Source organism: Macrobrachium nipponense, chromosome 3, assembly GCF_015104395.2.
Source record: "Macrobrachium nipponense isolate FS-2020 chromosome 3, ASM1510439v2, whole genome shotgun sequence".
Taxonomy (NCBI): domain Eukaryota; kingdom Metazoa; phylum Arthropoda; class Malacostraca; order Decapoda; family Palaemonidae; genus Macrobrachium; species Macrobrachium nipponense.
In genome coordinates, this window is record NC_087202.1 from 91,458,983 (window position 1) to 91,473,581 (window position 14,599).

General features: G+C 44.6%; 1 protein-coding gene across 1 annotated transcript in view; it reads left to right on the plus strand.

The window, feature by feature from the left end:
• The first annotated feature begins 1,824 nt into the window (after positions 1–1,824).
• The window catches only part of LOC135222446 (short/branched chain specific acyl-CoA dehydrogenase, mitochondrial-like), a 223,558-nt gene continuing 210,783 nt past the window's right edge, over positions 1,825–14,599 (plus strand). The window contains exons 1-3 of the mRNA XM_064260532.1: positions 1,825–1,901; positions 2,278–2,311; positions 12,089–12,193. Coding sequence (XP_064116602.1) covers positions 1,825–1,901; positions 2,278–2,311; positions 12,089–12,193 — 216 coding nt within the window. The remainder of the gene's footprint in view (positions 1,902–2,277; positions 2,312–12,088; positions 12,194–14,599) is intronic.

The window sequence follows — 14,599 nt, forward strand, 5'->3', positions numbered from 1 at the left end:
TTTTTCCGCTTCTGCGCTCACTCCGAAACACCTCCGGCACGCGGGAGACAATTTTTTTTTTACCGCTTCGGTGTTTAAGGGTTAACAAGACAATATATTATGTATATTTTTTCCATCACATTCGTCCTATTTGATTGGGTGATTTTTATAGTGTGGTGTTCCGGGTTGCGTCCTGCCTCCTTTGGAGCACATCACTTTTCTTACTCTGTGCGCTGTTTCTAGTAGGAAACGTCTGCTGGATTCTTGGAGCTACTTCATCATCCAGTTTTTCCAGGTTTCTTTTCAGTGGTTTTTGGCATCACTTGAGACTGATCCTCACACTACGCGTAGCTGTTTAGAGCTAGATTGTAATATTACCAATCTTTTCCCTGAATGTCGCTCTTGGCCTCCTGAGCAGTGCAATTCCTTTTGCAAGAAGAGGTAGCTTAAGATGAAGTCGGAGGCTCCATCTTTGCCAGACACGTGGAGGTCATACCGACATAGGCGCCGAGACACCGATGGGCAGGCATTTGAAGTGGTAGACCGCATTCATCTGTTTGAGAGGATCTCACGCGGGCAGGGAGGGGTCATTTCTCATAATTAGGTCTCTTGTATGTTTATTATAATATATTACAAGGTTAATATTCTTGCCTTCTTCAGTTGGTTTGATGTTCTCCATAACAATTTTCCTTATGGAGTCCTCTTCTTCACAATACTGTGAGCATGAATGCCTTGTAGAAAATCTTAATACTGTCCTGGGGGTGAGGTTGTGCTCTCACTACCATTGTACCATTTCCCCAGAGCATTATGGATTTCATGAGCATGAGCTTGATCAAATATCCGTTATTTATGAGCTTTATCCAGTTCTTATTGGCTTTATAGAAGAATGCTGAGGATATCATGGACAGATAGTAACAAATGAGGAGGTGTTAGCAAGAACTGGAATACAGAGAGTGCTTCTAAGAGAAATAAGGAAGAAACAAATTAATTTTGTTGGACATATAATAAGAAATGAGAAGATAGAGCATTTGTGCCTTACTGGAAGGATAGAGGGGAGGAGAGCAAGAGGTTGACAAAGAGTAAAATACTTGGATAGCTTGGTGAGAGACTTGGATGGAGATTATACTCTAAATCAACCAATACAAGTGGCTAGAAATGGAGAGAGGTGGAGGCAAATGACCGCCAACGTCCAAGACACGGCACTTTGATAGATAGACAGATATCCAGTTCTTGGTGGGTGCCTTGGCAAGTCAAACAGTGGGAGAGTTCCCTTCATACAAAGGCCCTAACTGTTGTGCAGTTAAACTTAGCAGGCACCCACTGTCTCCGTTTGGGCACATTCCAAGGTTGTTTTTTTTTGTGTAGATGGAAGTACGAAGGCTGTTTCAGTCTTGGTAACAAGGGTGTCAAGGAAGGGGAGCCGATCGTAGGTGCAAAACTCGACAGTGTAGTAAAGCACACTAGTACATTACTGGAACAGGTGGCGAAGGGCTACAACTTCATCCTCATTGTCAGCTTGCACTACAATGTTGTCTTTGTGTTTTGTGTATTTACGGGGCCTTTGTATCTGAACAGTGACTCTCCTCCACTGTTCCCATATAGAAGTTGGCAAAGAGGACACCCAATGGGAACCCATCGGAACACTATCCTTTTGATGGAACATCTGGTCTCTGTGGGTGGAGAATGGGGCTCTTTTTCATGCAGGTATCCAGTAAGGCCTGTAATGAAGCTAACGATATGTTGAGAGGTGCTGTTGATGGGTCCCTGTAGACACAGTCAAGGATTAGGTCGATGTCTCATCAATGGGCACGTTGGTAAATAAGAATTCTACATCAAGTTTAAGCGATGGTACCTGTGCCTGGGGAGTCACAATCTCTTCGAGGAACTCTGCTGAAGATTGCAGGCTGTAACGGGGTTGAGATGTATGTAGAGCGCCAAGATCTGATGGAGGCGCTTGGCCAAGCCTAAGTCGGAGTGGGTGTCTGGCTGATTATAGGGCGGAGAGGGTTTCCATCTTTATGGGTTTTGACGTTTCCATAGAGGTAACATAGGCTGTAGTCTCCTTGGATAGTTGGGAGGTGGACTGCATTGCGTTGCTGTGTTGACAGCACCATTGACCTGGTTAGCATCCTCTTCATTTTTCGGTGGGGTTCCGTGTAAGGCGTTCGAATTTAATGCTGCTGGACAAGATGGCATTAAGTGTTTCATGGTACCTCTGTCTCAATCAAAACAAAGGCTGCTGTCGTGTCTGCACATCATACAGTGATGTCCAATCCATTGCTCTCAACTCTTTTGCAGCTTCCTTCATCACATGAGTGAAGATACTACTGGAGTAGGTCCATCCAGTTCCATGAGGGCTTCAGCAAAGAGAAAGGGGCTGGAGGGCATGACTGGTCCTTAAGATGTTACGCCCCTCTAACTGTTGGAATTTGAATCTAGCAGGAGCTCGATCATGAGGCACTTTTCTTTGGCCTTTGGTTTAGACATTAAGTGGCAATTAAGCCCCATTCTAAGCAGAGCACTCTTTGGTCAGGGTTGGGTTCGTAGCTCAGGTTTGCTGAGGGACTCTCAGCTTACCGCTGCTGAGGGAGATCAGCTTGCGTAGGACGCCCTTCATACGCTGCTTTATGTCTTCTTCCTGTATGTGGACAAGGCAGGCGACAATGTTTCTCATGGGTGGGTGGCCAGGTGTGGTTACTGGGCTGGTCTTCATCAACGGTGGGCTGGTCGTCATCAGTCTGGTCTACATTAGGGTGTCATAATTTGGGGTGCTACTACCATCTTCTAGGACACCAGGATGGGCTTCTCAAGTTCCTCTCCTGCTTTGCTGGTGTTGATGTTTGATGGTTTGGTGCTGCATATCCTCCGCACAGCCTCCCACTTGTTGTGGTTGTGCAGCATCTTCCTGTAGGGCACGCAGTCTTCGGTAGTCTTTTCTTCCCACAGTTTGCCAACTGGTAGGATGGAACTTTTTGAAGCTCCTGGTCCCTTCTTCTTTTCTTGCTGAAGGTTCATGCAGTCTCATGTTTGGTATAATTCGGGAGGAGACCCTCTTTTAAACAAGTGTTGTTTGAAAGTTATTGCTGCTTCAGCAGCATTAATCATGTAGAGGTTCTTCTCTATCTTTCTTATTGTGGCCTTCTTGTTGTTACTTAAACAGGTGAGTAACGTACCTATGGTAGTCATACTCGAGGCAGAAGGTAAAGTCTGAGTCGGTACGTGATGTGAGGTGTGGACTTTTTGTGGAATTTATGCTTATACTTAGTACTTTTAGTGACTTATAAAGTTGTTATAAGTTGAAAGTGTAATGTAATTTTAATTTTATAATTCTAATTATAAGTTTCTTGCCCGCGATGTTTCATCTGGCACAGAACCAGACATCCTCTTGGCGGAGGGTTGGTGAGGGGCTATGGCGTGTATGTAGTCCATCTGCCTTTTATTCCGAGAGCTCAGTGAGAGGTCTTCGGCACACTGAATTATGGTGGCTGAGCATGCAGAGCTGGTCTCCTATTGGTTTGCTGGGGGGCAATCTCAAGCCAGTTTCAAGACTTGATAGTTACATTGCTGCATCCCAATGGATCTTCAGATTTGCATGATGTCACCGTGGGCTGAATTTTGATTGGCTGACAGGTGTATGGACATCACTGGGGCCTAAATTTTGATTGGCTGACAACTGAGTGATGTCACGGCTGGTATTCTGGTTTTCTCCTTCGGATTGTCATCGTCGGTGGTATAAATTCTGCTGCAGTATGATGGCATTTCTTCTTAAATTTGTTGGTAGGAGAAAGGTTTCTTTGATTAGAGATGAAACATCAACAGTTACAAAATATTCTCTTGTGTACTGTTATATGTAATATGTGTGATAATCATAGTAGTATAATTGATATTATTTTTATTAAAAGGATATGTACAGTACAGTACAATAAGAGAGAGAGAGAGAGAGAGAGAGAGAGAGAGAGAGAGAGAGAGAGAGAGTCAATCACAGAAAAATCTTATACTACAAGAATGACGGCACGATTTTAATAAATTTACTGGAGATGGTGAGGACTAACCACAAATAACATAAACCAAAAACTTAAATACTAACATGACCTACAAACATAGCATTCTCTTTTATTTTTGAGGTTGTCCTGTTGTTTTAAACCACCCATGTACAGTGTTCCCCTCATATTGGCAGGGGATGGGTACCAGACCCCCCCGCCAATAGTTGAAACTCCTATAAAAACACTTAAAACTGCCTATTTTGTTACTTAAAACTCAAGAAAAACCCACTGAAAATTTTTATACCTGGTTTTTTTTTAATAGTTTTATCACAAAAAGTGCATTTTATGGTGAAATTGATAGATAAAACAAGGAATTTGTGGATATTTCTCATAGAAAAATACAGAGAATAGGCAAATTTTCTGCAAATAATGGGGTTATATGTTCCAGAGAGAAATATGTGAATACGTGAGTCTGCAAATCTGGAGTCTGTGAATACAGGGTGTTCACTGTATTTTGGATATGTTCTATACAATAGTACTGTACATCCTAAAATACGTACCTGTACAGTAAATATAATTTCAAAGTCATCTTACAGCATGAAAATATCAATATAGTAGTACATAAAATGCATTCCCAGTTCATTATAGCATGCGCAGAACGATGCCACAAGTAAAAAAAAAACGTGCATGTTAGAATGAAAGGAGATACTTAAGTATAGTTGTAGGTTGGTAGTAGTACTTAATTTTGCATCATAACTTTGAAATGATATTAGAGTGTTCTGGGATGATAATTTGAGGCATATTTTTGAAAGTGTCAGGTTTGACCATGAACTTTGAAAATAGGCAGTTATAAGCATTTTAGGGGTGTGTATAGCCAACATAAGAGTATAAAAGTAGTAGGAGAGTATACCGTAATGTAAGGTTACTTTGGGTGTTTTGGAATGATGGTTTGGGATGTATTTTTGTTTGAAATAATTTTAAATTTTTTTTAGTATGATAATTTAAGGTATAATTTTGTTTGAACTATCAAATTAAGCAGTAAAGTGTTAAAGTAGGCAGTTTTTGTTTTGTTTTTATTTTAAGGAGTACAAGGTATATTTGGTAATTAGATGCCAGTTATGATAATTTTAGAGGGGATTTTTGCATCTCTGCAGTATGTTCTGGAACCTATTCCCATGTAAAATGGGGCACACTGTATATGATATAATTTGCTTTGTATTTTTATATTTTAAAGTAAATATGCTGAGATTGTATTTTTGGTAAAAAAAAAAAAATAATAAATAAACTTTGATGAATGATAGCTATAAATAAAAACTATATTAATAAACATTACCTTAATATAATTTATCTAGCCCTAAATCCCCAAAAACCGCACAAAATTTACCACATTGGCAACCCTGTTACCTCCTATTCTGTCCGCCAGTTGGCAACACTGTCGTTGACAGATACGAAAACCAAAACCTTCCTCAAATCAGTTGTTAACGAGCGCCCGTGTTGTTTACATCACGGCCGCTCTTTATAAATTTCCTTAAACATTTTTGTGCCTTTAAAGCTTTCATTATTTGTTAAATGAAACTTTATATGAATTACCACTCACGCATTACATCACGAAATAGTGAATTAACTTTGATTTCTGTTGTGGTTCTTATCTTAAATTACGAACTTTTGCGCGACCCGGAACTACTGACCTGTCCAATTCTACAATGGATTACCAAGAAATTACGATGCTTCCTTCTGCCAGCAACATCAGGAACTCCCCGGTTTGTGGGACAAGGATGAGTAGCAGGGAGTATGAACCCCATGACATTTGTAGTTTCTTGTCGTGGACAGGTTTGTGACTTGACTTCTCGTTGTGACATATGTAAGCCCTGGTCTGACGAGGATATGACTGCTTATATGAAACGCCAAACAATCTTGCAGCGTAAAAGATCGGTTTAAGGAGAAAAAAGAAATCGATGCTAAAACTGTATCTAACGAATTCTTGACTTGGGCGCTCATGATTCTGGCTCTTCGGTTTCGTTTTTTTTTTTTTTTTTTGGTATCGTACGACTCCGATTCCGAATTAATTGATGCTTTGCCCCCTGTACAACCGGTAATTAGTGAAGTTAGTTCTGATGTAGATTCGAAGATTTTGGCAATGGAAACTACCTGGAAACAGAATTTTTAAGAATTAACAGCTTAGTCTAGATAGAGATATTTCTGCTAAGTTTAACAATCTGTCAGAGAATTTTCAAGAAGCCTTTACTAGAATGTCTAACACACTTTTAGATTCATTTTCAGCTCCTCGTCAGGTACCTGTCGACAGCACCATGGGTAACGGTGCGACAGATATCCCGGCTTGTGAACCCCGTCGTGGCGAAGGCCTAGGGGGAATCCGGTCCGGGCGGTGCCTAACGAATCTTTACCCAACGTGTCCCCTGTTAGTCCCGTAACAGTGCCAAAGGGCGCTTATTTAGGAGAAGGGGGGAGGGATATTAGTGTCAGACCTAAGATAGCTAGTCGTCAGGATTTTACTTCAGAGGAAGTTTCTAAGTTAGGATCTGACGATGATGATGACTGATGACGGATTCGTGTGATATTGATGTTTCCTCGAATGGATGTCATGATGTAGAATTCAAGAAACTTTTTGATTTAATTTTGAGTTTTCTTCCTCAGGCGAGGCCTAAAGAGCAGAAGCAGCCTCCGCCTCTTGTATTACAGAAGGGATTTTTCTTGACGGTCCTTCCCGGTCACGGGAATTTTTACGTTTTCCCTTTGCCCAGAGGTTCGCGAGAGTGAGGACGACGTTGCCGTCTAAACTTTCGAAGGTTGATCGGGGAAGGGAAGAGGAAGCTCTCTTCTCTTCTACGACACCGGAGAGGAGTTTACCAGGTGGCGGATGATTCTTCATTCTCTCGACCACCCCCCAAGCCAAATCCTGATTTTGTCCGACTTTTCAAGTCAAACCCTTGCCTTCTAAGGCTTCGGTCTCTGTCTCAATTGAAGATTTTATTGCTATGGAGGCTGTTATGAGCTCCTTACAAGAAAAGCTCAATCCTTCAATATGTGGGTCCTCGGAGGGCTTTTAATGTATATCAAGGACTCCGGTTTGTTCCTCCTGATGCTCCTCTTTTTTGAGAAATTCTGCTCATCCATTTCAATCGCTTCTGTACATCAGAAGAACGCTTGCTGCTTCAATGCAGGCCTTTCTTGTTTCTCTAAGGCGTAACCTGTATTTGTCGCAGTTACCCTCCTCTGTATCGGAGATTCAGAGAACCCAGTCTGTTGTCCTCTTCTCCTTTTGGCGATTTCCTTTTCGATATTTCTGTGCTTTCTGAGGTTTTGAAGGAACATCAAGGTGATGCCTCTTCCCAAGCTCACTGGGCCTTTTATAAGAGCTTTTTCCTCTGTCTTCCTCCCATTCCGTTCAAGGAGTAAGCGTAAGTTTAGGACCAGATCTGTACCTTCTGCTCCAGCCCAACAACCTCCTTCTGGCTCTTTTTTCCAGAGTACATCTCAGGTTGCTGGTGCCTCTTCTTCATTCCTCTGGTGCTCACCCTTTGAAACGCGGGAGAGGTTCTTGGCGTGGCTCTAAGGGCAGAGAAAGAGCTCAACCTCCAGGAGGACCTTCTTCTTCTTCTTCTTCTTCTTCCTTGTCTCTGCGTAAGAATTTTTCGGAAGTAGGAGTCATCACCTCGCCTGGAGACCGCAGTAGGAGCTTGTCTCTACCTGCCATTGGTCAGCTTGGCAGGGGAGGGAGCGGTGGAGCTTGGGTGGTGGGAGGTCCTGAAGGAAGGTTACGAGATCCCTTTTGTTTCCAGACCTCCACTTTCCAATCGTCCTCTCGAGTTCAGCAGTTATTCCCCTCACTCAATCAGGGGTCAAGCCTTGGAGAAGGAGCTTTCGGCCCTCTTGGAGAAGGATGCCATAGAGCGAGCTCTCCTTCTCCCGGGTTTTACTCTCGGATGTTTGTAGTTCTAAAGGCCTCGGGTGCCTGGCTGCCCCATCATAGATCTTTCGGTTTTGAACAAGTCATTCTAAAGTCCAAGTTCTAGGATGGAGCGGTCCAGACTGTTCTTTCATCCGTCAGGAAGGGGGGACTGGATGATTTCCATCGATCTGCAGGATGCTTATCTGCAAATCCCCATCCATCCAAGAAGCAGACCTTACCTTCGGTTTTTCACGGACTCGGGAGTTTTCCAGTTCAAGACCCTTTGTTTCGGCCTCACCACTGCTCCACAGGTCTTTTCTCGGGTGATGGCTCCTGTTTCAGCTATTCTGCATCAGTTAAATGTAAGGATGCTTCGGTATCTGGACGATTGGCTAGTCCAGGCCGAATCTCTAGAGAAATGTCTCCGGTCGAGGGAGATAGTTCTGTCTCTTTGTGTCGAGTTGGGCATTCGTGTCAACTTCGACAAGTCCAATCTAATCCCTTGCCAGATCATGACTTATCTGGGGATTGTTTTGAATTCCCAGATTTTGAGGGCTTCTCCCGCTCAGAAACGGATAGACAAGCTTCTGAGTCTGATCGAAGAATTTTTGTCCTCCGTAACGCAGCCAGTTCTCTTTGGAGGTCTCTCCTGGGCCATTTGTCATCCCTCATCCAACTGGTTCCCGGAGTTCGTCTCAGAATGAGGTCCCTTCAGTCGACACTTCGCCGTCATGGGATTTCGGAAGGATCTCCGTTGGTGGATGCAAGTTCACCGCCTCAAGTCAGGGACATCTCTTCTTTCGGTTCCTCCGGACCTAATGTTTTGGGTCAGACGCCTCGGATCAAGGTTGGGGCGCACACCTGGGCTCCGAAGCCCGCTTCGGGCCTTTGGTTAGAGAGGAGAGAGCATGTCAATAAATTGGAGGGAACTGGGCAGGGCAGTACCTAGGCCTTCTTCATTTCAGGAACAACTGTTGGATGTCGGTTGTCGCGATCTTTGTCGACAACACCACAGCAGTCTCGTACTTGAGAAACCAAGGCGGCACACAGTCGGATCTTCTCACTCAAGAAGCCCGATCAATCCTGTGTTGGGCAGAAGACAGGGGATTACGTTGGTCCCTCAGTTTATCCTGGGCCATCACAACGTCTTAGCAGACGCCTTGTCGAGACCGAACGAGTTCAAGGGTCGGAGTGGACCACTTTGCCAGGAAGTCTTCGACAGCCTCAGGAAGAAATGGCCTGTCACAGTCGATCTGTTTGCCACCCCACTGAATTTTCGGTGCCAGATATTCTTTCGCCCCTTACCAGACTCCTCAGAGTGCCGGGACAGACTCTCTTTTGCAGGACTGGGAGGGACTTCAAGCCTATGCTTTTCCTCCGTTCTCTCTGGTGAGGTCAGTCCTCAACAAAGTGAGGGCAACCAAGCGTCTGGATCTCACCTTGATCGCCCCCTTCTGGCCACAGAAGGAGTGGTTTCCCGACCTTCTGGAAGCACTGGTGGAACCCCCCATTCATTCCCGCCAGCCAGAGACCAGATCTTCTCAAACAACCCCATTTTCATCGTTTCCATCAGAGGCTCCACATGCTTTATCTTCATGCCTGGAGACTGTCAGGAGGTTCTCCAAGCACGAAGGGTTCTCCTCCAGAGTGGCGCGACAGTTGGCTCTTGCCAGACTGGCAATCAACCAGAGTAAATTATCAGCTAAATGGTCGGTTTACAGACGTTGGTGTAAGTCTCAAGGACATTCAATTTCTAGACCTTCCTTACCGAAAGTAGCGATTAGTTCATTTACATCATGACAGGCCCTGTCACCTTCGTGCATTAGGGTTATAGGTCTAAGCTTTCCTATGTTTTTAAGGCAAGGCTTCCTGAGATCTCTTCATCTTATGTCATTAGAGATTTACTTCGATCTTTTTCCCTATCTCGACCAGGCCGCAGTGTCGCCTCCGACATGGGTGGGACGTTAACAAAGTCCTTCAAGCCTTAAGGTTCCCTCCGTTTGAGCCTCTGAATTCTGCCAAATTTAGGGACCTCTCTTCTAAGACACTCTTCCTTGTCTCACTGGCTACAGCCAAGAGGGTGGGTGAACTGCAAGCACTCTCTTTTCTGGTTGCCAGATCTGGACAAGACATGATTTTGTCATACCTTCCTGAATTTGTCGGCAAAGACTGAATCGTCTGATAATCCCATTCCCAGGGTCTTTCGTTTACTGAAGTCGCTGGTCGACTGTTGTAATTTAAATGAGGAATTAGTTCTTTGCCCTGTTAGGGCGCTCTCATGTTATTTACGCCGCACGAAGGACATTCAGGGTCATCCCCGTCATCTGTTTGTTTCACCCCGAAATGTCAAGAGACCTATTTCAAAGAATGGTGTATCCTTTTTTCTCAGAGATCTGATCGTTAAAACTGGTGGTTCGGCTGCTGGGGAAGACCAGACTGCCGAGAGCACACAGTATTAGAGCAGTTGCTAACATCAGTAGCTTTTTATGAAGAACGTCTCAGTCGCCAAGGTGCTTGAGGCGGCGACTTGGCGTTCTAATTCTGTTTTTGCCTCTTTTTACTTGAGGGATATTTCTCTAGTTCTAGGCGACCTTCGTTCTTTGGGCCCGTTGGTGATGGCAGGACAAGGTCGTCAGACAGGAGAATTAGGTAGTCTTCCTGTTTTACGTTTGGTTGCTACCTGGTATATTATTCATTAATTTTTTTGTTTTGTTGTATATATTTTTGTTTTTGTATTATAACCCATGGCAGTTTTTGACGTAGTTATAATGGGAATTAGGCAGTTTGGTATTTAGGTGTTTTTGATGACAAGGACTGACTGCTTGGCAACTCATGCTGCTTCCTTTTATTTTTTCAGTGTGAAATGGTTCCAGCCACTGGGTTGTCTGCACTGGCGACTACGCTTCTCCCAGAGTCGATGCTGACCTAGGACTAGCCACTGGTTCGCTTGTCCTGACGACTCCTGCTTCTTCCACTGTCCTGGACAGGGAATTAGTCGATGGATCGTCTGCTGTCATCTGGTGACGATCGCTCACCATCTACTTTTTGTATCACCTGTCTTCTCAGAGTCAGACACTCGTGGAGAATCAAGCGACATTTAGTAGCCCTGAGTTTCTTGTTGACGAAGTCGGTTGCGTTGATACACCCCCGATGATCGTGTAACATGAGACCAGGCTGGACTGTCAGCATTCGTCCTTCGGGACTGAATCGCCTTTTTGCTCCGCGCTCCTTTCTCTTGGCACAGAAACTCGAGTTAGGAGTTGCTCATGAGCCGATTCGTTGCTGGCGACTTCGGGTTGCGTTGATACACCCCCAAGGTTTGCTTAGCTTTGAATCGCCCAGACAGTCCAGACACCTCATCCTTTAGGGTAAGAATAGTGCTTGATAGTCTTCAGGGTGCAGCCTTGCTGTCCGCAATTCGTCTGACTGGTCACCTGGTCGGTCACCTGACTTTAGTACAGACGGACTGACTATGCACTTACTCCTTGTCCTGTGCTACCGCAGTTGGTGGCATTATGGTAGGAGACTTTGAGTTGTTAGTATCTTTGACCTTGGGTTGAGTTTTGACTGCCTATGATATATATTTCTTTGTTTGTTTTCTCCTATTTCTGTCCGAAGGGGAAATTGTATTCAGATTCCCTCCTCCTTTTCAATGTGGTTAATCGGGCTAGATAAATTATATTAAGGTAATGTTTATTAATATGGAATTTTTATTCTAAAATTAATATTAATAATACTTACCTGTATAAATTTATCTAGTCCCCCCCACATCCTACCCCACGATCTGCCTATCACAACTGATTTGAGGGAAGGTTTTCGTATCTGTCAACGACAGTGTTGCCAACTGGCGGACAGAATAGGAGGTAACAGGGTTGCCAATGTGGTAATTTTGGTGCGGTTTTTGGGGATTTAGGGCTAGATAAATTATACAGGTAAGTATTATTAATATTAATTTTAGAATAAAAATTCCATTTTTACTTGTGTTGCTGATGCTTAGTACTATATAGTCTCTGAGTTGGAACTCAGCACTTGGCATTTTCACATTTTTTGTCAAATTATAATTTTTGAATAAATGATTTAAGATTCTTCATTCATTCCATTAATATATCAAGTTAATAATGTAGTCAATGTTACTTGCATTGACAACAGTATTTTTCCTTTCACCACATATTGTTCATTATTTGAAATTGTTTTAAGTGTTATACTTTTCTTACAGCTTATTAAGTATGCAAGTGAAAAGATTGCTCCAGTGGTGAAGAAAATGGATGAAGAGGGCAATTTAGGAGCCAAGTGTTGTCAAAGGCGCCTATTTGAAAATGGAGTATGTATATAGTGATTTTTTTTTTTATCTTATTCTACAAGATTTTTGTTATTGTTGAGTTTTTATTTCAGATTCTATAGTCAGGATATTCAGTTGATTAATTTCTGTGATTTTACATTGGACTATATATGATATTCTAATAAATAGTCCCACTAAGAGTAAACTGAGTCAGCTCTTGAGTAAACATTTTGTTCATGATGAAGCTTACCTGTCAGATATATATATAGTTGTATTCTCTGAAGTCGGACAGAATTTCAAAACTTACGACACACGTAGTGGGAGGCCCAGTGGTTAGTGCCCATTCCCGCCGCTGGGAGGCGGGTATGAGGAACCATTCCCAGTTTCTATTCAGATTTTCTCTGTCGCCGGTTACTGTCAACACCTGTTTTTCAGTACCTCCGCTTTGGATTTCGTTAACTTCTCATTGTCACATAAGTATCTTGATTGTCTTTGGTTTTGACTTTGGATCTGTGGCTAGGCAGGCACGCTTTTGTGGACTGATTTTTATTTTGGCTTTGATTTTTCCTGTAACTAAGATGTCTGGTTCTAGTTCTGCTAGTGTCAGAGTATGTTTTATGGATGAGTGTAAGGTGAGGCTACCGAAGGCTTCGCTAGATCTCCACACTGTATGCACGAGTTGTAGGGGGCATGTGTGTTTGATAAATGACCGATGTAAGGCAATGTGAAAGTTTGTCTGATTCAGGTTGGAAGATGTATGATTCTTACGTACGCAAGTTAGAGCGTGACAGAATCAGGAGGTCTTCCTCCAGGAGTGTATCAGCAGTAGGCGTCAGGGCAGTAATATTTCTCCTGCTAACCCTCCAGTAGACTTTGTTTCTCCTAACCCTGTGGAGGGTAATGCCCTTTCTGTGATTTTGGATTCTCTTCGTAATCTGGAATCCAAAGTGCTCGCCTTGGAGACTAGTGCAGTGAAGTGCAGTGATAGTGCCCCTACTGTTGTGAGGTGGGGCGTCAGATCGGCCCCATAATGCCTCTAGGCCTAGACCTCTGTCGGACTCCCATGGAATCAGGGAGCAGGCATGTCGAAAGCTGAAGGAGGGTTACGGGGGCTCCCCACCGATCTGGCGTCCCTTTGGCAGGACCTGTTGACGCTTCCCAGGCTGCCAAGGAGCGTGCTCGTGCACGTCTCCTGAAGGATTGCTTCTCGTCCTCCGAAGCGTCCTCCCCGCGCAAGGGTGGAGCTCTCGGAAGGACTCTCGGCCCTTGAAGAGAAGCTTCAGAGAGGACGCTGCTTCACGTCCTTTTTCTTCGGATGTTTTGCGGTCTTCTCCGGATTTTGACGCATTCCCACCACAGAAGAGGACCAGGACGTCATCCGAGGATGACGCTGTTGAGCGCCCCAGTCGCTCCAGGGAGAGAGCTGTTTTTCCTGTGAGAAGGAAGAAGGCGTCCCTCGGCCCTCGTCTTCCCCACAGGATCAGCCCTTCTCCTGAGAAGGAGTCTTCTCCTACCAAGAGGATGCTCCTGTCAATGCAGCAACAGTTAGCTTCGTTGCTGGCAGAGAGAGTCAGAGCTGCATCGTCGTAGGAGGATGACAGACTTCCTATCAAGAGGTCCAGGCAGTCCCCTCTCCCTCTCCTCGCTCGTCTCTTTCACCTGTTTCGTCGCCCTCTAGATTTCGTTCGGCACCCAGCGTTTGTCTAGAGGGTGCGATGAACGTCCTCCCCAAACTCTTGTCGTTCGAGAGAGAGGAAGACCTTCAAGCTCCTCGTAGCAGGGATCATCTTCATTCTCGTCAAGACGCTCCTCTCACGTCTCTTCGTGATGCTCGGACCTCTGCGAGGCAGGACGCTCCTCAAGCTGCTAAGCTTGACGCTTCACTAGCTCCTTCGTTTCGTCGAAGGAATCGTCAGGACGCCTGTCATGACGCTCGTCGAACTTCTCGGCAGGACGCCAAGCTGGACGCTTTTCAGGACGCTTATCGGGACGCTTCGTTGGACGCTCATCAGGACGCTCTTCAGGACGCTCGCCGACTTCAAGATGCTGGTCAAGACGCTCTTCAAGACGTTTTATCTGCAGTTTTGCCGGACGCATCGGAGGCAGTTGTGAAAGACGTCCAGCCTGGTGCGGAGAGTTCTGCTTCGAAACGCAGATCCCTTTTGAGAGTGGGGCCTAAAGGTCTTAGACCTCCCCAGTCTGTGGACGCTGTCAGTTGCTCCTGTAGAAGAAGGAGAAGTCAGCAGCTCTACGGAGGCAGTAGATGAAGAGCAGCCTTCAACATCCTCTTCATCGGATTACCAGGTCTTGGCCCGTCTTCTTCGTTCTTCGTTTTGAGACAAGTTTCAACCCTCGCGGCCCCTCGCTCTCCTCCTCCTCAGTTTTCCTTGTCCAAATCCAGTACATCGCCAGGATTTGTGAAAATGAAGACTTCCCTTTCGACCAAGA